At 41.9% G+C, this 24,253-nt stretch overlaps 1 protein-coding gene across 1 annotated transcript in view; it reads left to right on the top strand.

The window, feature by feature from the left end:
- The window catches only part of RPGR (retinitis pigmentosa GTPase regulator), a 163,863-nt gene that overhangs the window by 129,229 nt on the left and 10,381 nt on the right, over positions 1-24,253 (top strand). Inside the window, exon 14 of the mRNA XM_089673912.1 lies at positions 23,959-24,141. Within this exon, the coding sequence (XP_089530038.1) occupies positions 23,959-24,141 (183 nt within the window). The remainder of the gene's footprint in view (positions 1-23,958; positions 24,142-24,253) is intronic.

Here is a 24,253-nt window from a genome sequence, read left to right as displayed (position 1 = left end):
TATCTAGCAGTGATTTTATTACAAATAGTAGATTGAACATTTAATTCACAAGGGAAGGGTTGGGTAAATATGGAAGGGATTTTAAGTAAGGCACAGTTAGGGAAGATTGTATGCATACCACATAAGTTTCGCACATTGGATGTGAACACTAGTTCATTGACAAGGAGTGTTTTAAGTATATGGGATAGAATGTATAGACAAAAAGGATGGAGCTATAGAAGAGAAGGATAATACTTTTGGGAAATGAATTAACGATAGGAATGCACATTTGAAGGATATATTGAATAAAGGGAAATTGCACACTTTTCAACATTTAAAGAAGAAAAAAGATTTATTTTTCGCATTAGATGAATGGCGGTATTGTCAATTAAACCATTTTGTTTCAATGCTCCCACAACCACTGAGGACGTCGGAGGACATGTATCCATTTGAAAAATTGTTGAATGTAAATATAGTTCCAAAACGAGTCACCTCTAGGATATGTAAGATCCTTATGATTATGGAAGGAAGCTTGGAACAGAATTGAATGAGCAACAAAAGGAATAGAATTTTTAAACTAACACACATGGTGATGAATATGAGCACAGTTGAAATGAGTTATAAATGTTTGGCGAGATGGTATATTACACCAAGTGTGGCACATAAACAAGTAGATATTTTACATTTGTATTGGAGACGATGTGGAGAAAAGGGAACAATGGCACACATATGTTGGGATTTACTGGAAGGAAATAGTCCAATATACTCAGAAGATATGTTGGATGACTGTACGGAAAGACCCGTGGACGTGTCTATTCTATAATTTTGAGCCTTCAGTGAAACTACATAAAAACAGAGTACTTTATCACTCAATTAGCACAGCTAAGGGCCTGATTCCCAAGCTCTGACAGGTTCTAGAGCCACCAAGAATAATTGAATGGATAAATAGAGTTTAAAATATCTATAGGATGGAGGAGTTATATCACATAGAAGACAAAATGGAAAATTTTAGGAAAATGTGATGTGGTTAAAATTGAAAACATCTGAAAGAAGCACGGAACTTGTTGAGGCTAAGGGGAGAAGTCAGGAGAGAGTTTAATGGATAATCAGAGAGAGAGCGTGGAGGAGGGAGGAAAGGGTTATAGATACAGATAGATAATCACGAGAGAAGATAGAGATGAGGTAGGGGGATGTGGACGGGGGGTGCTGGGTCAGGGGGAGGGTGCGATGGTAGATGGGGTAGGGGGATAATGGTGGGGTAAAATGGAAGTGTGTATGTGAAATGTTTTTGTAATTAAATTGTTCTTCTTTTGTACTTAATTAAATAAAGACATAATAATGAAAACAAATGATGGCAGCTGTGTACTGACTCCTGTTTAACATGATTTTGAATGTGATTGCTTAATTCTGAACACACCTACATCCCCAGTTATAAGAGGGTGTGCACACTTATGAAACCACATTATTTTAGTTTTTTATGTTTACTCCCCCCCCCCAAAAAAAAAAAAAGATTTCAGTTTGTTGTTCAATTGAGTTGTACAGTTTATAGGTCACATTTAAAGGTGGAAAAAGTTCTGAAATGATTTATGTTTCTCTAATTTGTTTACATCACAGAAACCTGACATTTTAACAGGGATGTGTAGACTTTTTATATCCACTGTAAATGTTTGGGAGAGAAGAAGAAACCCCTCCACACAAAAAGAAAACACACATCATACAGGTCATAAAGATATACACCAGCCCCTCAACAAGTTTCATGATGTTACAAGGTCAAGGGCAATAACTCACATGCCAGCAAAACCGTGAAATAATAAGCAGTGTAGGAATATGTAAAATTTGATAAAACCAAAATGCAATACCATGCAGACTGCCACGGAATAGGCAAAGCTACCCAGATGCCCCATACCTTGTCAAATTTAGGGAGTACCCCTCTATTAGCAAAAGTAGCCTTATATACTGGGAGGGCCTTGTTTATTAGAGCCTTCCAGGCTGCAACAGTCAGAGCCTCAGGTTTCTTCCAAGATAATATGATGTTTCCTTGCATAATAAAATAGAAGGTAAGGAAAGTACGTATGGCTTTAATGGGAGCTAAATCATCCATTGATGCTGGTTTACATATATGCGGATTGGATGCAGTTTGAACCACATCCAATCCGCATGACGTGAAAAAACATTGCTTCTTATGATGTCTGTTCACATATGTCTGGTGCACTGGCGGTGCGGATTCAATGCAGTTTGAAAAAGAGTCAAGTACAATTTCTGAGCAGTGCCTTCAGGTTCAGGTGCAGATTACAGGCTATTGACTTCTATGAGAACCGTTTCTAAACCGCATATGTGTGAACAGGATAAGATCCTGAACTAAACCTGTTCTGAACCTGACGTAAACCTGACATGAACTGGTGAATAACTACTGCATCAATTAGCTGTGAAATCTGAGATTCAATCCGCACCGCACATATGTGAATCAGCTCTAAAACTCAAGAGACAGTGATTTACAGATAGTCTGAGGGGTATAGTAGTGACAGCCTGGGCACTCTCCAGTCCAGAACAGCTGGATAGCCGGACAGTACCAGAAGACATGCATAAAATCTGCCCCAGTGGCTGAGCAATGCCAACAGGAGGATGAGTTGTTACTAATCATTTTAGCTAATCTAGTGGGGGTCAGATAAATACGATGAACAAATTTATAATGTATGAGTTGATCTTGAGCAGAAACAAGCCTGACAAATGGGGCATCACAAATATCCTCCCAATCCTCAATATCAAGGTCAGGGACCTCCGATTTACAGCTGGTCTTACACTGGGTGAGCAATATATGTGTTGGAGGAAACAGGAACTTATATATAGTAGACAGGTTTAAGGAGGTCGTCATCCTGCAGCATAGTTTCCAAATCAGAAGGAGCGAAGGAGACTCGAGCACTCCCAAACTGCGATTGACTGATTTGTTTTTAATACTGAATTTTCATTTGTTTAGTATTTTTTTTCTTCAACTTTATGTTATTTAGTAGACAGTGCCTCGTGCAGTATATATTAAAAATAATTCTAATGTTCATTCAACTAGAGAGACCTCTTTCTGACCCTAACATCTTTATCTGTATGTTCTGCACTTTTCCTGAGCCTCTAATTTACTGTACAGTGTTATGTAATAGAGGGGTCTGATAGACTTGACAAACGTCAGAAGGCCTGTTAGGCTGTGGATGCTTACTTTTGGGTCTGGTTCCTTTTTGCTTTATAGAGTAGTTTGGAAGAAAGACAAGAGACCACACAGAACATACACATTTAAACACTTTCCCACTTTAGAAAACATAGTAAATCTTTGGTTAGCACCTAGTGACTGATAAGGAAGTTCAGGAGGTAGAGGAATGTGCAGCCAAGCTTGATACTAACAGCTGAAATTTACATATAATTTCAGCTGTTTGTATTTATACTTTTACTAATTATTTTGATTTTTATTTTTCACTAAAGGTAATATTTGCTTGTTCAGATTTTTGAGTTATACAGGTTTCCGGCAGGTTTATATCAGCTTAATTTAGATTCTGTTAAAGGTTTGCACTTTAACTGAACTGGGTACTATGTATTAAAGCATTGTGTGAAATGGATTCAGTATGTCAAACTGAAGTGAAACAGAGAGGCAAATTGAATAGAGTTACATTGAAGTGGGCCAAACTCCCAAAATTTTAAATGCTGCAACTTACTATGTTAATCCACAATAATGGTGCCAGAAAACACTTTCCAAAGCACTCCACTGAAAAATTGTATAAGAAAGCGTAGGCTTATTAAGCTATTGAACAGTTGAGTCTTCACTAAATTCCCTTAAACTGACCAAGGGCTTTAAAGAAGTATGCAGTCCACAAGACAAGGCTGACATGCCTGACTTAAACTATGGAAAGCATATTTTTTCAGCTGGTGCTATATATGTTCTTGCCTTTTCTTTTCCATTGTCTAACATTTCAAGCTGTGTTTTGCCTTGCTATTATTGCTTCTTTATATGTATGTTTCATATTTGTTTTGTTTGTATTTATTGTACCAGTAAAATTACCTGTCCAAATGTATTTATTAAAATAAATTTATTAATATATTAATACTCTGAAAAAAAGAAGTTTGTCATGTTGAGCTTTGAAGTGAATGTGAACCATTTACCATTATAAAGCTTTGAATAAAAAGCAAAATGAGCAGTTTATTTTTATAGTTTACTTTTTTCTTTATTTTTTTGATCCAATAAGAAGTTAAAAAGACTGATGCTATAACAAATACTGTCTATTAGGATATAACCTTGGGAGATTTACCGGCCCCTTTTCTGAGATATGTCATTAATTTGCAACTGTGGCATTGATCTTGGGAGGCATGTGTTTATGTAGAGTGGTGTACCACCCATACATTTCTGTTAGTATAATGTATGGTGAGGGTTGTATTCCCAGCAAGAAGGTAAAGAGCTGCTTGGAGTAAACAGAGGCTGTGTTGGACACATTAGAAATTTGAATAGTGTGTTATACTTGGTGATTGTTTTTACTGGTAAACATAATAGAGGGGATATGTAGTCTGAAAAGGAAGGATATGGTTTTGCCTTAAAGCTGAAGGCAATTTATGAGTTAAGTCCAAAAGGTGCCTGCCACCTACTGGGCTTATTCATATCTGACAGGTTTATTGTGCTCCAGCAGCATAGCTTCTGGAACTCCCAACACTGGACTCAAATGTTGAGTTGGTGCAGCTACCATGCCTTCCTTTCACCTCCTCCTGGCTAATCACAGAAGCCTTTGTATTGTGTGAACGCATTAACAAAATACAAAGGCTTCTGTGAATGGACAGCAGAAGGGAGAGGTGAGCATAGCTGATGTCTGTGCTTCTCTTCTCTCTCACAGACTCAAGTGTCAAGTGTATCCCCCGGCAGAGCCATAAATCTGTTGGATATAAATAATAGAGATAAGTCCAAGATGTGGCAGGCAGCCATTAGACTTAAAGCGGAGTTTTATTCATTTTTGTGTTTATTAAAACTCAGCAGCTACACAAACTGTAGCAGCTGACTTGTAATAAACGCACACTCACCTGTCCCAGGGTCCTCCGATGTGCTCACCCATGCTGTCCCTTCTCTCCCTGGCACCGGCATCTCAACTGAGGGCACCAGGCTGTGACAGCTTGAGGCTTCACAGCCTGGCGCCCACTGCGCATGTGCGAGTCATACTGCGCATCCTGATTGTCCGGCAGTCTTCTGGGACCTGTGAAGTGTTCTAGAGGACTGCGGGAGGATGCAGGGGGACCAAACTTCTGGCTGAACTGAGCCGAAGTGGGAGCGGGTACCTGTCAAAAGCAGGTATCTGCTCCCCCCCAAAAAGTGCCAAATATGGCAGTGTAGGGTGGGAGGGGGCAAACAAGCAGAGCTTCAACTTTTGGGTGGAACTCTGCTTTAAGATGACAATCACATGATATAGCTGTTTTATGTAGATTCAAATGATGCCATTTTTCTGTGGGGAGGTTCTGGTCCATCGGCCGTTGTTAGGAAGATCATCAATCAGGCAAGATAGAAAGCCTGCCCCTGTTGCTGTTTCTCCCTGTTAAGATAAGTGGTATCTTTGTTTCTGCCAACAGCACACATCTCCACCCCCCTTCCCTGCGTGTTTACATAAACAGGAACATAGATAAACCTGCTTGCCAAAAACACTGCTTAAAGTTCACCTTTTCACGGAAATAGCCTATGCAGTCAAGGGGTGCCAGTAGATATTAAAACAATTGTGCATCTTTGTAAAATGTTCAATAATTATATTGTCATACATATAGGCTAAGCCTCAAAATTTCCACTTGCCTGCTCGCATTTGGTGAATGGAAATAACATGGGGGGAGTGTGCAGCCCAGCCTAGTGTTCTAGGACCTCTGGAGTCTCCCTCATTCATCTCCATGCACAGAGTCCAGACAGAGCAGTGTCTTGCACAGCCCCACAGAGGACACCGCAGGCCTGCCCACCCCTTTCCCCAGAGAGACCATGGAGCAGAGGACGCGGCCTCCCACACCGACCGCCCCTTCCACACCACTGGACAAGTGCTCAGACCAACCACACGCTGGAGCCCGTCAGTGCCGCCTTCAACTGCGGCAGTGCTCCCTACAGGAGGACTGGAGTCACCGGGGCCACCAAGTCCCGCCACCTGTGTGACAGCGGACAGCCCCACCTCCAGCATGGAGCCGCCCCACGCCCCCCCCCCCCGACCACATTAACCATGCAGACTCAAGGCTACCCCTCCTGGCACCAGATCATATCCACTGACACCATCTGGAGGAGTCGCTGCTAAACAGGTGAAAGCTGTCCCACTGCCCCCCTCTTGTGATGCCGCCTGCCACCTATTCCGCTGCCCCCATCCAGTGACGCTGTTCCCCTCCTGTGACACTGCCCCCCACCTATCCCGCTGCCCCCTCCTATCCCACTGCTCCCCTCCTGTGACACTGCCCCCCCACCTAAATCACTGCCCCCTCTCATGTGACGTTGCCCCCCACCTATCCTGCTGCCACCCTCCTGTGACAGTGCCCCCCACCTATCCCGCTGCCCCACTCCTGTCACACTGCCCCCCACCTATCCTGTCTCCCCCTCCTGTGACTCTGCCCCCCACATGTCCCCCCTCCTGTTTCACTGCCCCCAACCTGTCTGGCTGCCCCCCTCCTGTGGGGGGATTTTACTGGGAAAAGACTGACCTGGGGGTGGGTCTTACTAAGGACAGACTGACCTGGGAGTGGATCTGCATAAAACATTTAACAGTGTCATTTCATGAGATAATTTACGAGGCCTTGTTTATGGGCAGGTTAGGGTATGGATGGGGCAACTGGCAGCGAGTAACTCTTAAAGCCTGGCTAGTAGCTCAGGACTTTAGGGCCCCTTTGGGAGCCTGACTGAAACACTCCCAGTAAGCAGTCCCAATATCCTGCCTTGTAGCTAGGAAATGAAAACCATTGGACACTCACTCCCAGCATTAGAGGTGAAAAAAATAGTTTTCACATACTTATTGAACTATTTACAACACTGCACAGTTTTTCTGGAGCCCCTTGATTGGATTGGCCATTTACTGGAAAAGGTGAATTTGGTCTTTAATGATTTATATGGGGAAAATTCATCAGGAAGACTTTACTGTTGTGGATTTAGTAACACTTTAAATTGGTAGTAAAGTCAGCCTGCACATGTAGTAAAGCATGCTTGATATACTCACTGTGGAACCTAAGGGGTTAATCCTCTGCATTGTGTAAAAATGCTGTTTGATCCTGACTTCTCTGATCCACCCCTTCTTCCTTTGTCCCGCTGTTATCTCTTGATGAGACATATCGAGTGGAGACACTCTGCAGATGCTCAGTTTGGTGTGTATTGCTAGAGATGTTTTTTTTTCCTTGGGAGAGTGCATTTGATGAGCACAGGGCCAATTAGCACTGACCAGACAAAGATCAGGGGTTCTGTATCCTCCTAGAGCAGAAAGAAAACTCTTCCTACAAGCTTTAACCAGTGCTCTGCTGAACAGTGATAAAATTCACAAGACTGCTCTAACTGCTGAGAAACACTGCTCTAATGTGTAGGAGAGGCCTATGAGTATGTTGTATATTTGCATTATATGTATGTGGGCATGAATGAGTGTTTACAGTGTATGATGTAATTCACATGAGTTGCTCTGTGTTTAAATCGAAAGAAACCTATCGGAGAGAGAAAGGTGTAAGCTGCAATTGTAAAGCTCTCCTCAAAATATTAGTTTCCCAACAATCAGAGAGATCCAATGGCCTTAACACTGATCCAGAACAAAAATGGTGGCCAGGACCTTTGACTTCACTTCCTGCATGCATGTTTTAGGTCGGTGAAGGAAGCACTGAAGCCATTTACCAGACAACTAGCATTTCTAGAAGGAGGTCTGCAACATCCGTTCTTTCATGATGATGCAGCATGTTAATCTGTGGGTTTGCTGCAGCTGAACAGTAAATGTATGCATGTTAGTAAAGGGTTGGAGCACATTGTGCTTATGTTATTCTGTAATGTATTTCAATCTAACTGCTGTCTTTCTAGTGTAAAAAAATGACAGAAAATATGCCAGTCTGAATGTCAATGGTTCCTTTTTGTTGTGGACATCTGGTAGATCCATTTTTGTTAAGAAAACCATATGGTTTGAAGCAACTCAGTAAGCTAAAAGGAGAGCAAACTTCTTATGCCCCTAAATCTTTCAACTCTCTGTATAAAGGTGATTGTAGCCGTATTAGTGCATTTGCGACAGAAACTGAGTACTGTCTGTGATACTTTTTTATTTGCACTAACATACAATTTTGAGGACAAGCTTTCGAGGAGTGTCCCCTTCTTCAAGGTCCAAGCAGTACTGCTTGGACCTTGAAGAAGGGGACACTCCCCGAAAGCTTGTCCTCAAAATTGTTTGTTAGTGCAAATAATAAAAGTATCACAGACAGTACTCAGTTGTTTCTAACCCTCTGTATAAAATGTCATAATTTATAATAGAAAATAACATTTAAACTTTTGTACATGTAAATGCCGTATATCGGTTCACAAATTAATGAGATGACAGCAGAAGAGTTTTTAAATGTATTTTTGTATTGTAAGTAATCACTTTAAAGGCAGGATTGTATTTACAGTTCTTGCTGTCATAGGCACAAGTGAACGATTCTTCCTTTCATTGAGGCTCCAGGCCCTCTGTCACCTTCGCATTTATTGTGAAACGTTAAAGCAGAATGTCTGTGAGAAGGTGGTTTGCTGCAGTAGTAAACCATTCATTTACCAATCAGGAGCCTGAAGAGAAAGATGGAAATTGATGCTTGATACTCAAGTTACAAAATGTTTTTATAACTACATTCAGAAACCCCATCATTCTATTTTTTTCAGTTTTGCTGCTAAATTGATTGCATGTTCTTGAGGATTGTCAAATAGGGAAAATGAAAATATAGATGAAAGGTTTAAACACAGGTTCCTTATGTGTTACTTTAGTGTTGTTAAAGGGCAGTTGTACCTTTTAACATACAAGCCATAGCACTCTGATCATGCACTGCAGATGTAAATTATACTGTAGAGCCAGACCCTGGCAGTTTGAAAGAAAAATCTCCTGCATCCAAAGTCTATTATGATATGGAAGAAGCTTAAAGTGATACTAAACCCAGGATTCTGCATTCACTATATCTGGTCTCCCACAGTACATAGAACATGGAAATGCAATTATTTTACTAAATTTAAACTGCTAAATACCTTTTCTCATCAGCAATTAGAGCAGTCTTGTGACTTCAGCAGAGCATTGGTTAAAGCTTATAGGAGGAGATTCCTTTTTGCTCTAGGAAGATGCAAAACCCCTGACCCTCTTTCTGGACTGCACTGATTGGCCCTGTGCTGATCACATGCACTCTCCCAAGAAAGAAAAAAACCTCTTTAGCGATGCACACCAAACTGAGCATGTGCATGCGGCTATATGTTCAGTCTGTCTTATCAGCGTGGACATATGAACAAGAGGAGGGGCAGAGAAGACAGAATCAAATGGCCTTTTTGCACAATGGGCTTTTTAGGTTCCACAGTGAGTATAACAAGCATGCTTTATTGCATATACAGATTGATTTTACTGCTGTGGGTTTAGTAACACTTTAAAGAAGCCCCCTGGAAAGAAATGTGCATGTTACCACATTTTAATATTTTTTTTTAAGGTGCTTGTATGGGGGGTTTATTATCTTTTTCTTTCACTACTTGGTGAAGCACTGAGCTAGGACAGGCAGGTATAAGGACATCAGATATGCCCATACCTGTTAAATGCAGAGAATTATGTGGTGGCACAAAATAACAGCACAGTAGGATGTACTTAGTTTTAAAGACAAGTCCACAATTGCAACTTCTATATGGATAACTAGGACTATAATTTCTCTGGGCTCTCTTGGTGTGTGTTATGGTAAATTAGCTGTGTAAAATTAATATATAAATATCTGCAGGGGAAGTTATAGTGTATAGAGATGAGTTGCTGAGCTGAATCAGGGACACTTTTACAAAAAAACTGCCTATGCAGATAAGGGGTGTCTGTAGATAAAACTCTTTCAAATGCTGAGCTCAGCTCTGAGCTGCTGCATCAGAGGAGAGCAAGAGCATGTGAGGGGGATTGAATCAGAGAAAAAAGCTCACTCCTGTGATGATGGAGGTGAGAAGTAATAACTAGGCCTCACTTAGCAACATCCTAGCAACAACTTGGGAGGTTTCCAGTCCAAATTTGGGAGGTAAGTACTGTAACTTAACTACATCTATAGCAAGGGCATTATTCAACTTCAGTCAGCTTCACAGTTTGTTTTTATCTGCAAACACCTCTCATCTACATAGGTGGGGTTTTTTTTTGTAAAGGTTAACTAACTCTTTAATCTGATTCTACTCTGCATGTGATACAGCAATCTGCTAAACAGAAGGACCAGTACTGGTAGACTTAATCTTCAATGATCTAATGATCATACTGCCATTTTTCTTCATACAAATTAAACAGTCATTAAACCCACATCAATTACAACTATCAAACAATGCTGTATTACATGCTGTTCATACTCATTTAGTGATTATGGGATTTGTTTTCTGTATTCTGTGAAAAACCTAGTTGATCCTCCTGTTTTCTATCAGTCCCTCTTATCTATGTCCAGACTGCAGTGGGGGATTCTGCAGAGCAGCTGTTGGCAGCTAGTGCACATCCTCAGTTTTCAGTTTGTTTCTAAGCTGCTCATTTCCTCCTTGATCACATCTGAGCAGCCCACTTGACTACATAACTCCCAACTTTTTTAGATGGGAATGAGGGCCACCTATTAGCAAAAGTATGCAGGCATACCCCATGCCAGGCCCCCTACAGGAGAATTATACAAAAAAATGATTAGTTAAACCCACAAGTGCCTTTTTTTTTAATTTAGAAATTGGTTGAAAGGTTTAGCACCGTGAAACACTTTTTGAAAGATAAATAGTGCATTTCATATACAGTTGCAAGAAAAAGTATGTGAACCCCTTGGGATTACGTGGAGTTTTGCATGAATTGGGCATAACAATAGAAGAACACAGTCTGCTGAACATAATACTACACAAACATTAGATGTTGCCATGGTTTAATTGCACATAACATGTAAACATTCACAGTGCAGGGAGGAAAAAGTATGTGAATCTTTGGAACCCTCCTTTGGCAGCAATAACCTCAACCAAACGTTTCCTGTAGTTGCAGATCAGACCTGCACAATGATCTGGAGTAATTTTGGACCACTCCTCTTCCCAAAACTGTTATATATCCCAATATTCTTGGGATGTCTGGTGTGAATAGCTCTCTTAAGGTCATGCCACAGCATTTCAATCGGGTTGAGGTCAGGGCACTGACTGGGCCACTCCAGAAGGCGTATTCTGTGCTGTTGCAGCCATTGTTTTGTTGAATTACTTGTATGCTTTGGGTCATTGTCCTGTTGCATCACCCATCCTCTGCGGAGCTTCAGTTGGCGGACAGATGGTCGTACGTTTTCCTGCAAAATGTCTTGATAAACTCTGGAATTCATTTTCCCATCAATGACAACAATCTGTCCAGGCCCTGAGGCAGCAAAGCAGCCCCAAACCATGATGCTCCCTCCACCATGTTTTACAGTGGGGATGAGGTTTTGATGTTGGTGTGCTGTGCCTTTTTTTCTCCACACATAGTGTTGTGTGTTCTTCCCAAACAGCTCAATCTTGGTTTCATCTGTCCACAGTATATTTTACCAGTAGTGCTGTGGAACATCCAGGTGCTCTTTTGCAAACTTCAAACGTGCTGCAATATTCTTTTTGGACAGCAATGGCTTCCTCCGTGGTGTCCTCCCATGTACTCCATTCTTGTTTAATGTTTTCCTTATTGTAGATGTGTCAACAAAAATGTTAGCATGTGCCAGAGATTTCTGTAGGTCTTTAGCTGACACTCTGGGATTCTTCTTTACCTCATGCAGCATTCTGCGCTGTGCTCTTGCAGTCATTTTTACAGAACAATCATGCCTAGGGAGAGTAGCAACAGTGCTAAACTTTCTCCATTTGTAGACAGTCTGTCTTACCGTGGACATATGAACATCAAGGCTTTTGGAGATACTTTTGTAACCCTTTCCAGCTTCATGCAAGTCAACAATTCTTGATCGTAGGTCTTCTGAGAGCTCTTTTCTGCGAGGCATGGTTCACATCAGACAGTGCTTCTTGAAACCAGTAAACCCAAAACAGGTGTGTGTTTTATAAGGGCAGGACAGCTGTCAGCAACACATCCAATATCATCACACTGATTGGAGTCAAGGTTGGCTCACTCCTGGCTCCAATTAGCTCTGAGAGAAGTCATTAAGCTAGGGCCTCACATACTTTTTCCTCCCTGCACTGTGAATGTATACATGTTATGTGCAATTAAACCATGGCAACATCTAATGTTTGTGTAGTATTATGTTCAGCAGACTGTGTTCTCCTATTGTTGTGACTTAGATGACGTTCAGAGCACATTTTATGCCCAATTCATGCAAAACTCCACGTAATCCTAAGGGGTTCACATATTTTTTCTTGCAACTGTATGACTATATAGATCAGAACAAAATAAGGGACAACTGAGGAGTAAAAAGGGACAGAGGGACTTTGTTCCAAATCAGGGAAAGTCCCTCGAAATCAGGGATAGTTAGGAGCTATATGACTATACAGTCACACATTATGGGTGTATACACAGTGGTAAATGCAACCCATTCCCTCCCTCCTCCTCCTCCATGCTTACTAACCAGCTAAACACAATGGGGGGTGGGATTTTACATCTTTATTGATGAAGATTTCACCTCCCTCTTATTCCAAGCACATATACACAATAGACACAGGCTGGAGGGATGTGACACATCCTATGATTGGAAGAAATCCACCCACACCATGTTATTGTCAAAAAATAATAGATTTGATTTCAAATATATATTTGTATGACCATTTAGAACAGTTTATTGAAATTATATATTTTTACTCTGTATTCCTGTTTTGTTTTTTTGAACATGTGACCAGCAGCAGAGAACTGGAAGCTCCTCCTGCCACAGTTTCCCTGCAGACAGGGGTTTTTTTATTAAAATTATTACAGTGCCATCATCCATATACAGAAAGAGAACAGTGTGTGTTTCTCACTTTAAAGTAAATCACAGCCACACAGATCAGAATGCAGTCATAAAGCAACAGTATGGTCTAGAGGTGGTTGTGCATGGCATAGTGTTTTTATTAGACAGACCGGAGAACACAGGTGAATCTGATTTGCCTCACACCCACCTGAGTAGGCTTTTTGTACTTTTAAAAGGTATCTGCCTGTGCATCCTTTATTACATAATGCTTTTATTTAATCTCATACTTTTGACGATTTCTGATATTTAACACAAATACACACACTCATTAGCTGGTATCTGTACCAGAACTCGGTAGATCTAGATATCGAAATGCATTGTGGAACACTGGATGATATAGGGTTTGATTTTTATACCTTTGTCCACCATTCTTCCTGTGAAATAAATGTCTGATCTTTTGAAAATGTAAACCTGCAGAAATACAATATGTTTGCCTATTTCGGTATTGCATGTTCTTGGTTACTTTATTTCTGCATTATTCTTGGTTATTTTCTTTTTTGCCTCAAAACAAGCTCCTGTAAGTATCACGTTGGTTGGATGTTATTGTTTTTGGGTAACGCTGAGAGCCGACAGGTACATTTTACAAGGTTGTAACATTTTGTATTGAAATAGCTATTATAGCTTTATGAAAGAAGTGTGTGTATGTTGTGGCGGAACCGTTCTGCCTGGGCTTCCTCGTGCGGATCGATGCGTCTCACCCAGTGGTCCCCTTTTCCAGCAAGTCTTCCAGCACTCTGTCAAGGCAGGTATTAGAGCTCCAGAACCTGCTATCCCAAACCACGAGTCGGAACTTCGTGTAGGGTGAAATGAATGACTCTTTATTAAACACAGTTCAGTATATACAGCTTCACCCCCACCCCCACCAGACAGCCTGGCACCAGGTTTTCCCCACCCACAACAAAACCCTACAACAAACAATACAGTATGAACTCTATTAGAAGTGAAAGACTACAAGGTCACCTTTCCCTAAACAAACAGTGTAGAATGTCTGTCTATATAACAGCTGCTAACATATACAGCTTTACAAAGGGGAGAAAACTGAAACAAAAAGGGCAAAATGTTATCACAAAGGGACGGTTCGTCACAAGGCTCCCCCGTTGTGTAACAACCGCCAGACCCAGCGAGACCTTCAAACGGGTCCGCTTGGGGCTGGTCGGTTCAGAGGGTTACTTCTCCAACTCGGCTTGCCCGGACAACCCATCCGCGTTGGCGTTTTGCTTCCCCGGTCGGTACTGGATTGTAAAGTTATAGGGTTGGAGGGCCAAGCTCCACCGCAGCAGACGCCCATTGTCCCCGGAGACCCGGTTTAGCCATAACGGGGTTGTGATCGGTGAGTACGGTAAATGAGCGCCAGTACAGGTAGGGCTGCAATTTCTTGAGGGCCCATACCAAGGCAAGATAATCTTTTTCCACAGCAGCGTAGGGCACCTCCCGGGGTAACAACTTTCTACTTAGGTAGGCCACTGGATGGTCATTCCCGTCATCCCCAATTTGGCTCAGAACAGCGCCCAATCCAAAGGTGGAGGCATCGGTGTGAACACAAAACCGTTTGGAAGGGTCAGGAGCAGCCAAAACGGGAGCATGGATCAGATCATGTTTGAGCTTTTGGAAAGCCGTTTCACACTCTGGGGACCACACAACCTGTCGGGGCAGATTCTTCCGGGTCAGATCCGTTAGGGGTTTAGCAATGGCGCTATAGTTAGGGATGAATTTATGCAGTACCCCCCAGTGCCTAGGAAGGCAAGGACCTGGGTCTTGGTTCGGGGAGTGGGCCAATTTGCTACCGCTTCCACCTTTGCCGGTGCCGGTCGTTGCTTCCCACATCCTACCCGATGTCCTAGATATTGGACCACGGACACCCCAACATGGCATTTGTCAGGTCGGATGGTGATCCCTGTTTGCCCAATGCAATCAAACACTTGTCGGAGGTGATCCTCCCAACTATCACTGTAGATAGCTATATCGTCTAGATAGGCGCAGGAGAAGTCCTGCAGTCCATCCAGCAGCTTATCTACCATTCTCTGAAAGGTAGCCGGGGCGTTCTTCCTCCCAAATGGCATGACCCTGGACTGGTACAAACCGAAAGGGGTGATGAATGCCGACTTTGGTACCGCGTCCTCATCCAGCAGAATCTGCCAGTACCCCTTGCAGAGATCGATAGTGGTAAGAAAAATACCTCTGGCCATCCAGTCCAGCAGCTCGTCTATCTGGGGCATGGGGTATGCATCGGTCATGGTCCTGTCATTGAGCCTGCGGTAGTCCACACAGAACCGGACGGTTCCGTCCTCCTTGGGTACCAGGACTACTGGGGAGGCCCAGGGACTGTCAGAGGGTTCTATCACACCTAAATCTAACATCTCCTTAATCTCTTTTCTCATGCCTCGGGCACTCGGTAGGCCGCCTGCTTCAGGGGGGCCTGACCCTGTGTGTCTACCCGGTGGGCAGTTGTGGTGGTGTACCCGGGTAGAGACGAGAACAGCCCTCGGTGCTCTTGGAGCAGTTGGCAGGCCTGTACCTGGGCCTTGGGAGGCAGCCATGTGCTGATATCTACATCCGCTACACTCAGCTGGGACCCCCGGCAGCCCCGGAAAAGGGGACCATTGGGTGAGACGCATCGATCCGCACGAGGAAGCCCAGGCGGAACGGTTCCGCTACAACTGGTTGGCAGCAGTGGGATCTTTCCTCATTGCGGATAAAGTCCAAGCCACCAACCGGGACCCCATCTTTTTCATGGAGACGTCCCTGCTCGACCAGATGGATGTACGGGAACTCCGGAAGCCAGCTCTCCAAAGCCTGCTTGTTACTTGGGGAGGTATCGCTGGCTCGAAGACCAGAGAGGAACTGTTGGACGAGATTATGGCCCTAGACCAAGCGGATGCGCGCCCCACTTCACCTGATGCACACTTGGCTACGCTTGAAGCAAACACTGCTCCGCCAGAAGTGAACTCTGCTTCACAGGATGAGTTTGAGGAACAGAGCAGCTCATCGGCCACTGAAACGCCAGGCCCACTTAGCACCGTACGGAGACCCCTATACCATTCGGATTTACGAGAAGAGGTGGAGTGGCGTTTGGCTCTGTTTGGCAGCGTTCCCACCTCCGAACAGATTTCCAAGGCCCTGGACGATGCCACCCAACTGCGGCTTAGTCACTCCCGATCATCAACCGAGGGCATCGGTCTGGGAGGGGATTATCTCCCGCCTTCTCCAGACTGCAACCGGACTAAAGAAAATCCCACTGCTGCCACCAGTTGTGGCAGAACCGTTCCGCCTGGGCTTCCTCGTGCGGATCGATGCGTCTCACCCAATGGTCCCCTTTTCCAGCAAATCTTCCAGTACTCTGTTAAGACAGGTATTAGAGCTCCAAATCCTGCTATCCCAAACCACGAGTCGGAACTTCGTGTAGGGTGAAATGAATTACTTTATTAAACACAGTTCAGTATACAGTGGGGATCGAAAGTCTGGGCACCCCAGCTAAAAATTTGTATCAATGTGCATAAAGAAGCCAAGGAAAGATGGAAAAATCTCCAAAAGGCATCAAATTACAGATTAGACATTCTTATAATATGTCAACAAAAGTTAGATTTTATTTCCATCATTTACACTTTCAAAATAACAGAAAACAAAAAAATGGCGTCTGCAAAAGTTTGGGCACCCTGCAGAATTTATAGCATGCACTGCCCCCTTGGCAAAGCTGAGACCTGCCAGTGTCATGGATTGTTCTCAATCATCGTCTGGGAAGACCAGGTGATGTCAATCTCAAAGGTTTTAAATGCCCAGACTCATCTGACCTTGCCCCAACAATCAGCATCATGGGTTCTTCTAAGCAGTTGTCTAGAAAACTGAAACTGAAAATAGTTGACGCTCACAAAGCTGGAGAAGGCTATAAGAAGATAGCAAAGCGTTTTCAGATGTCAATATCCTCTGTTTGGAATGTAATTAAGAAATGGCAGTCATCAGGAACAGTGGAAGTTAAAGCAACATCTGGAAGACCAAGAAAAATATCAGACAGAACAGCTCGCAGGATTGTGAGAAAAACAATTCAAAACCCACGTTTGACTGCACGATCCCTCCAGAAAGATCTGGCAGACACTGGAGTTGTGGTACACTATTCCACTATAAAGATAGTTGTACAAATATGGTCTTCATGGAAGAGTCATCAGAAGAAAACCTCTTCTACGTCCTCACCACAAAAATCATCGTTTGAACTTTGCAAATGAACACATAGACAAGCCTGATGCATTTTGGAAACAAGTTCTGTGGACCGATGAGGTTAAAATTGAACTTTTTGGCCGGAATGAGCAAAGGTGCGTTTGGAGAAGAAGGGGCACAGAATTTAATGAAAAGAACCTCTGTCCAACTGTTAAGCATGGGGTTGGATTAATCATGCTTTGGGGTTGTGTTGCAGCCAGTGGCACAGGGAACATCTCAAAGTAGAAGGAAAAATGGATTCAATAAAAGTTCAGCAAATTTTGGATGATAACTTGATGCCATCTGTGAAAAAGCTGAAGTTAAAGAGAGGATGGCTTCTACAAATGGATAATGATCCTAAACACACCTCGAAATCCACGGGGGATTACATCAAGAGGCGTAAACTGAAGGTTTTGCCATGGCCTTCACAATCTCCTGACCTCAACATAATTGAAAATCTATGAATAGACCTTAAAAGAGCAGTGCGTGACAGACAGCCCAGAAATCTCAAAGAACTGGAAGACTTTTGTAAGGAAGAATGGGCAAAGATACCTCAAACAAGAATTGAAAGACTCTTGGCTGGCTACAAAAAGCGTTTACAAGCTGTGATACTTGCCAAAGGGGGCAGTCGAAGATAATAACTCTGCAGGGTGCCCAAACTTTTGCAGATGCCATTTTTTTGTTTTCTGTTATTTTGAAAGTGTAAATGATGGAAATAAAATCTAACTTTTGTTGACATATTATAGGAATGTCTAATCTGTAATTTGATGCCTTTTGGAGATTTTTCCATCTTTCCTTGGCTTCTTTATGCACATTAATACAAATTTTTAGCTGGGGTGCCCAAACTTTCGATCCCCACTGTATACAGCTTCACCCCCAACAGACAGCCTGGCACCGAGTTTTCCCCACCCACAAAAAAACCCTACAACCAACAATACAGTATGAACTCTATTAGAAGTGAAAGACTACAAGGTCACATTTCCCTAAACAAACAGTGTAGAATGTCTCTAAAGCTGTATATGTTAGCAGCTGTTATGTAGACAAAGGGGAGAAAACTGAAACAGGGCAAAATGTTATCACAAAGGGACGGTTCATCACATATGTGTGTATGTATGTACATATATATATTCTTCATTATGCGCCATTACGACCTTCTAGCCGCCAGCATCCTGACGACCAATGACCTCATCAGTTGTTAAGGAGGATATCAACTGCCTGCACAGCATCCTAGTTTGACCCTCCCCTGCCCCCTCTCCATGTGCCAAAGTGTATTTGCTTTGGAAGTAAAAATCACCTCTAATGTTGGGCATCCTACATGTGTGGATGTTGCTGCAGTATATAAAACTATTAGAATAGTTTTTCACATTTTACAATGGGGTGCCTCAAGACTATCCATAATTTTAAAGGGTGCCTCGGGACTGTCCATAATTTTAAAAGGTGCCTTGACTGAAAAAATATTGAGAAACACTGCCCTAAACCTTAGACTGGAGCGATGGTTCATCTTTCAACAGGACAACGACCCTAAGCACACAGCCCACATAACAAAGGAGTGGCTACAGGCCAACTCTGTGAATGTCCTGAAATGGCCCAGCCAGAGCCCAGACTTGAACCCGATTGAACATCTATGGAGAGATCTGAAAATGGCTGTGCACTGACGCTCCCCATCCAACCTAATGGAGCTTGAGAGGTACTGCAAAGAAGAATGGGAGAAATTGCCCAAAAATAGGTGTGACAAGCTTGTAGCATCATACTCAAAACGACTTGAGACTGTAATTAGTGCTAAAGGTGCTTCAACAAAGTATTGAGCAAAGGCTGTGAATACTTATATAAATGTGTTTTTTTTTTTTAATAAATTACAAACATTTCAAAATGAACTTCTTTCACATTGTCAGTATGGGGTATTGTTTGTAGAATGTTGAGGAAAAAATGAATTTAATCCATTTTGGAATAAAGCTGTAACATAAAAAAAATGAGGCAAAGTTAAGCGCTGTGAATACTTTCTGGATGCACTAATTCACTTATGCAGTACAAGTGCAAGAAAAAAAACTAAAATCCCTGTAGGAGTACTCCCACTCTCTATCTATTGTGTTCCCACACAGACATGAGATGCAGAGCAGTACTATAAAATGGATCGGAGAGGGGTCTTAGCTCTACTATTTATTTCTTTAGCACTCGTATACTTGCATAAAACAGAACTGGGACAGCTGATGGCCAGGCAGGATTGTACTGTAACTGACGTCTAAGTGGGAGCTTGATAGGAGGAGGCGGGGGACCCCAAACCATTCCCCTGGGATTTTCATTTAAACCATGAACTTGTACTTTAAGCTTATTTCTTAAAATTAAATAAATATTTTCATTAAAGCTTTTTTTTTTCTTTTTTTTTTTTAAATAACAAGCCTGTCATACTTACCTGCTCTGTAAAGGTTTTACACAGAGCAGCCCTGCTCCTCCTCTTTTGGGGTTCGCTCCTGGCCCCGCCTTTTCAGCGGGTGACACATAGCGGGTGGCTCAGCCCTGCTCTCTGCTCCCTTGGCACAGCATTTGATTGACAGTTGTAGGAGCCAATGGCTCCCGCTGCTATCAGTCTGCCTAGTCGCTGGAGTGGATCGGGCTCAGGTAAGACTAAGGGGAGGTTATGCAGCACAGAAGGATTTCACCTTAATGCATAGAAAGTATTAAGGTAAAACACATTAAGGCTTTATAACCACTTAAGAAATGTGCAGTATACAGTATAAAAACAATGTTATAAAGCACTAAAGTATGACTGATTGATTGAAATTGGAGGTTTTCAAAATCCACTTGCTGGGCATTATAAGGGTTCCTTATTGCCAAATACACTGAAAAAAATTATGTGTTAACCCATGTTGCATTACCAAGCATATTCAAATGTACTTTGATGCTTTATTTGAAGGCAGGGCACAGGGGAATGCACATTGCAGTGTAGACGAAACAAGGCCTCGTGCAAAAAATGTATGTGATTGTTCTCATTTTGCCTGCATTGGAAAGCACATTAATATGCATGAGAGTGTGGCTGTTGTGAGCAAGCACAAAGCACATTTTTGAGCTCCAGGGCCAGATGCATTATACAGCAATATTACATTCTGTATATTACTACATAGCCCTAGATTCTGGATATTTAAAAATATCTAAAATATTAGAAGCGAGAAATTATTGTCCATTACAAAAAGAAAATATATACAATGCATTCATCAAGTATTCAGACCCCCTTCACTTTTTCAATTTAGTTGTGTTGCAGCCTAATACTACAGTTGTTTAAATTAATTTTTTTTCTCATTAATCTACACTCAGTGCCCCATAATGACAGAGTGAAAACAGAATTTTAGAAATATCTGTGAATTTATTAAAAAGAAAAAACGGAAATATCACGTCATTTAGACCCTTTGCTCAGTACTTTGTTGAAGCACTTTTGGCAGTAATTACCTTTTTGGGTATGACGTGACAAGCTTTGCACACCTGGATTGGGGTTTTTTCTGACATTCGTATTTGCAAATCCTCTCAAGCTCAGGTTGGATAGGGACAGTCATTTTCAGGTCTCTCCAGAGATGTTCAATAGGGTTCAAGTCAGGGCTCTGGCTGAACCACTCTAGGACATTCACAGAGTTGTTCCTAAGCCACTTCTGTGTTGTCATGGCTGTGTGCTTAGGATTGTTAGCATGTTGGAAGGTAAACCTTCAACCCAGTCTGAGGTCCTGAGTGCTGTGAAACAGGTTTTCATTCATTGAGGATATCTCACTGTACTTTGCTTCATTCAGCTTTCTCTCAACCCTGACCAGTCTCCCAGTCCCTGCTGCTGAAGAACACTCTCACAGTATGATGCTGCCACCACCATGCTTCACTGTTGGGATGGTATTGGGCAGGTGATGAGCTGTGTCTGGTTTCCTCCAGACAAAACATTTAGAATTGAGTCCAAACAGTTCAATCATGGTTTTAACAGACCAGAGAATCTTTTTCCTCACAGTATGAGAGTCCTTCAGACGCTTTTTTACAAATTCCAAGTAGGCTTTCAGTCTAGCCACTGTGCCATTAAGCCTGATTGGTGGAGGGCTGCAGTGATGTTTTTCTTTCTGGAACTTTGTCCCTTCTCCACACAGGATCTCTGGAGCTCTGTCAGAGTGAACATCAGGTTCTTGGTCACCTCTCTTACTAAGACCCTTCTCCTTCTATTGCTCAGTTTGGCCAGGCGACCAGCCCTTGGAAGAGTCCTGGTCATGCCAGACTACTTCTATTTGAGAATTATGGAAGCCACTGTGCTCTTGGGAACCTTCAGTGCAGCAGAAATATTTTTGTAGACTTCCCCAGATCTGTGCCTTGTAATAATGCTGTCTCTGAGCTCTGCGGGTAGTTTCTTTGTTTTCATGGCTTTTGCTCTGATACAGTGTGCATCCTTAGCTGTGAGGCCTTTTATTGAGAGGTGTGTGCATTTCCAAATTATGTCCAATCAGTTTACCACAGGTGGACTCCAGTCATCTCAGTAACAATCAAGAGAAATGGTACCTGAGCTAATTTTCAAGTGTTGTTGAAACAGTCTGAATACTTATTCCAATGTGATATTTCAGTTTTTCCTTTTTCATACATTTGCAAACATATTTAATATTCTTTTTTCACTTTGTCATTATGTGGTACTGAATATAGATTAAAGGATAAGTTCACCTTTCCACCACAAATAATAAATGCCCTTTTTTTTGCAGGTAAAAAATGTGCATTTATTATTTTTTGCTTGTAAAGCATTGCACCAGCGATCAGTAGAGCGCTGATGCCATGCAGGTCTTCTGCACACTGTCAGTGTATCTGCTTGTTCATACATTACGTACGGACAAGCTGATACTTGCTGAAAGGAAGACTCAGTGAACTACCACAGATCTCACAGTGCCGTGGTAGTTCATTGTGGACTACAAGCCGACAGCCTATAAGAACACTGAATGAATGGCACAACTGTGTAGGCAAAGCCCCGCTTGGACGTGCTGTTTTTGAAAACTGAGAGCTAGTACGTGGAACTTCGCCCCATTCTGTCACACATGGGGGGGCAAAAGGCAGCGGCTGCAATACAGGGTTGTAACAAACCATTTAACATTTGCGGGGTGCTTACCATTGTCAGCTATTGTTAATCTATGTAAAACCTTTATCCCAAAAGGAAAAAACAAAAACTGTTGGTGTACCTGCTTAAAAAAATCTTAGCTGCAATTCAGCTTCAATTAGTTAGTCAAGTCCATCTATATCTGCTAATGCATCTAACAGTACCCTCTCCCCATAATGACAGTGCTGCTCTCCAAAGGTGTCTCTCTTGCTCCTCCAGTGGATTGTAGACACCCTAAATGTGTTACTGGCTGGATCACAAGGTAAAAATAAAGCAAAAAAGGTTTAAATAAAAAACAACAGCCACATGTGGCCTCTCAGCGGGTGAGCTTTAACGCCAAGCAGCCGCATACTGTGTATGCATCCCTATGTAAATCACTTACTGTGCTGAGAGCGTGCTTCCAGCACAGTAACTGGCGGGTACCAGAAAGCTCCTGATGCATACTTGTGTTTGGGAGCTTTTCGATTATGTGAGCGCTGTGATTGCCAATAGCGGTCACATGATCTGAATGCCTGCCTTCTGGCATTTAGAATCTGTTGAGGGGCCAGGAGGCTGTGCCAGGAAAGGATTAAGGATTGGTAAAATTGATCATGTCACATGCTTGTTTTGGGTTTAATACTGCTTTAGGGAAAAAATTTCAAGTAAGCTTCTATTGGATTGTCAAAAATCATTTGTATTGCTATTAAATGTTGATGTTAACAAATTAAAGTGCACGCTGTGACTATAGAAATCCTTTAAGCACCTGACTCAAGGTAAAACATCAGTAGCTGCAGTAAAGTTTGTTAGTTTTCCCAGTCATTAGTGGGTCAAATCAACACTCGTTTTCGACCACAGTGACAATAAAATTTGAAGGATTAAGATTGAAAATTTTTCTTAAACTAATGAATTTTAACTAAGCATATTTGGTTTTGATTCCATAAAGTCCATTCATTCCAAAATCAAATGTTAAATGCAAACAAAATCTTTGGAATGACAAATAAATGATCTGAGAATTTCTGTCAGAATTTTCCTAAGGCTTTTCCTAAGAATTTTCGTTCGAAATTCTATCCATCTATAACATCATGTATAACATCTTAAACATCATGTAAATGCAGTAAGTCTTAATTAGGAATCACTTGAATCTTTCATAGATAAGTCTTTGCAATTTTTAAGCTCTCTGTGTGAACATTCGGAAATGTACTAGTTAACAAACACTTGTACAAAAACTCTCAGTACAATCGAACATGAATGTCCTTTGAAAGTACTTCAAAATGTGTTCTGTGCTTTAAAATTTAGAGTAAATGTAATTTCCCAAACAACAACTGTTGATTTGACCCCCACTAACCATTAGAAAATCAAACTTTCTTGAAATGAAATATTTCAAATAAAACATACTAGTGTATGGCCAGCTTAACCATTTTAGGACTGAATATTTAGAGTCCTGCATAAGCCCAGTTGTGACTTGTTCTTTTTCAGTGTTAATTAGAAACGATGAATGGCATTTAAATAATTTGTAAAATTGTTTTCAAGTGATTGTTTTCAAGCTCCAGTATCACAAATTTGCTAACCACTCAAACATAGAGATTGAAAAGTGATTTAAAAATTTTTTTTTCCATTGCTTTGTAAAATAGGAGTATAAACATGAGTCTGAGGAACATGAAGAAGAGGAAGAAGAGGCCTTAGATGAGGAGGAAGCTGAAGAAGAAGATGAGGAAGAGGTTGAAGAGGATGATAAGAATGATACAAAGAAAGAAAATAATGACTCTGCATCAAATAAGAGTAGAACAGAGTCACCTGTGAAGATGCCAGAAGAGGTACATTATAAATAATTATAATAATAAAAACGAAATAAAAACTCATTAGCATGGCTATTCATTATAAAACATTAACCTCCTTAGCGGTTTTCCCGAGTGTAGCTCGGGGTAA

This window comes from Staurois parvus, unplaced genomic scaffold (genome assembly GCF_062004578.1).
Source record: "Staurois parvus isolate SC_StPar_1 unplaced genomic scaffold, SC_StPar_1.0 ptg000145l, whole genome shotgun sequence".
NCBI lineage: Eukaryota > Metazoa > Chordata > Amphibia > Anura > Ranidae > Staurois > Staurois parvus.
The sequence above is the reverse complement of the archived record's forward strand: the minus strand, read 5'-3'. Positions and strand labels throughout refer to the sequence as shown.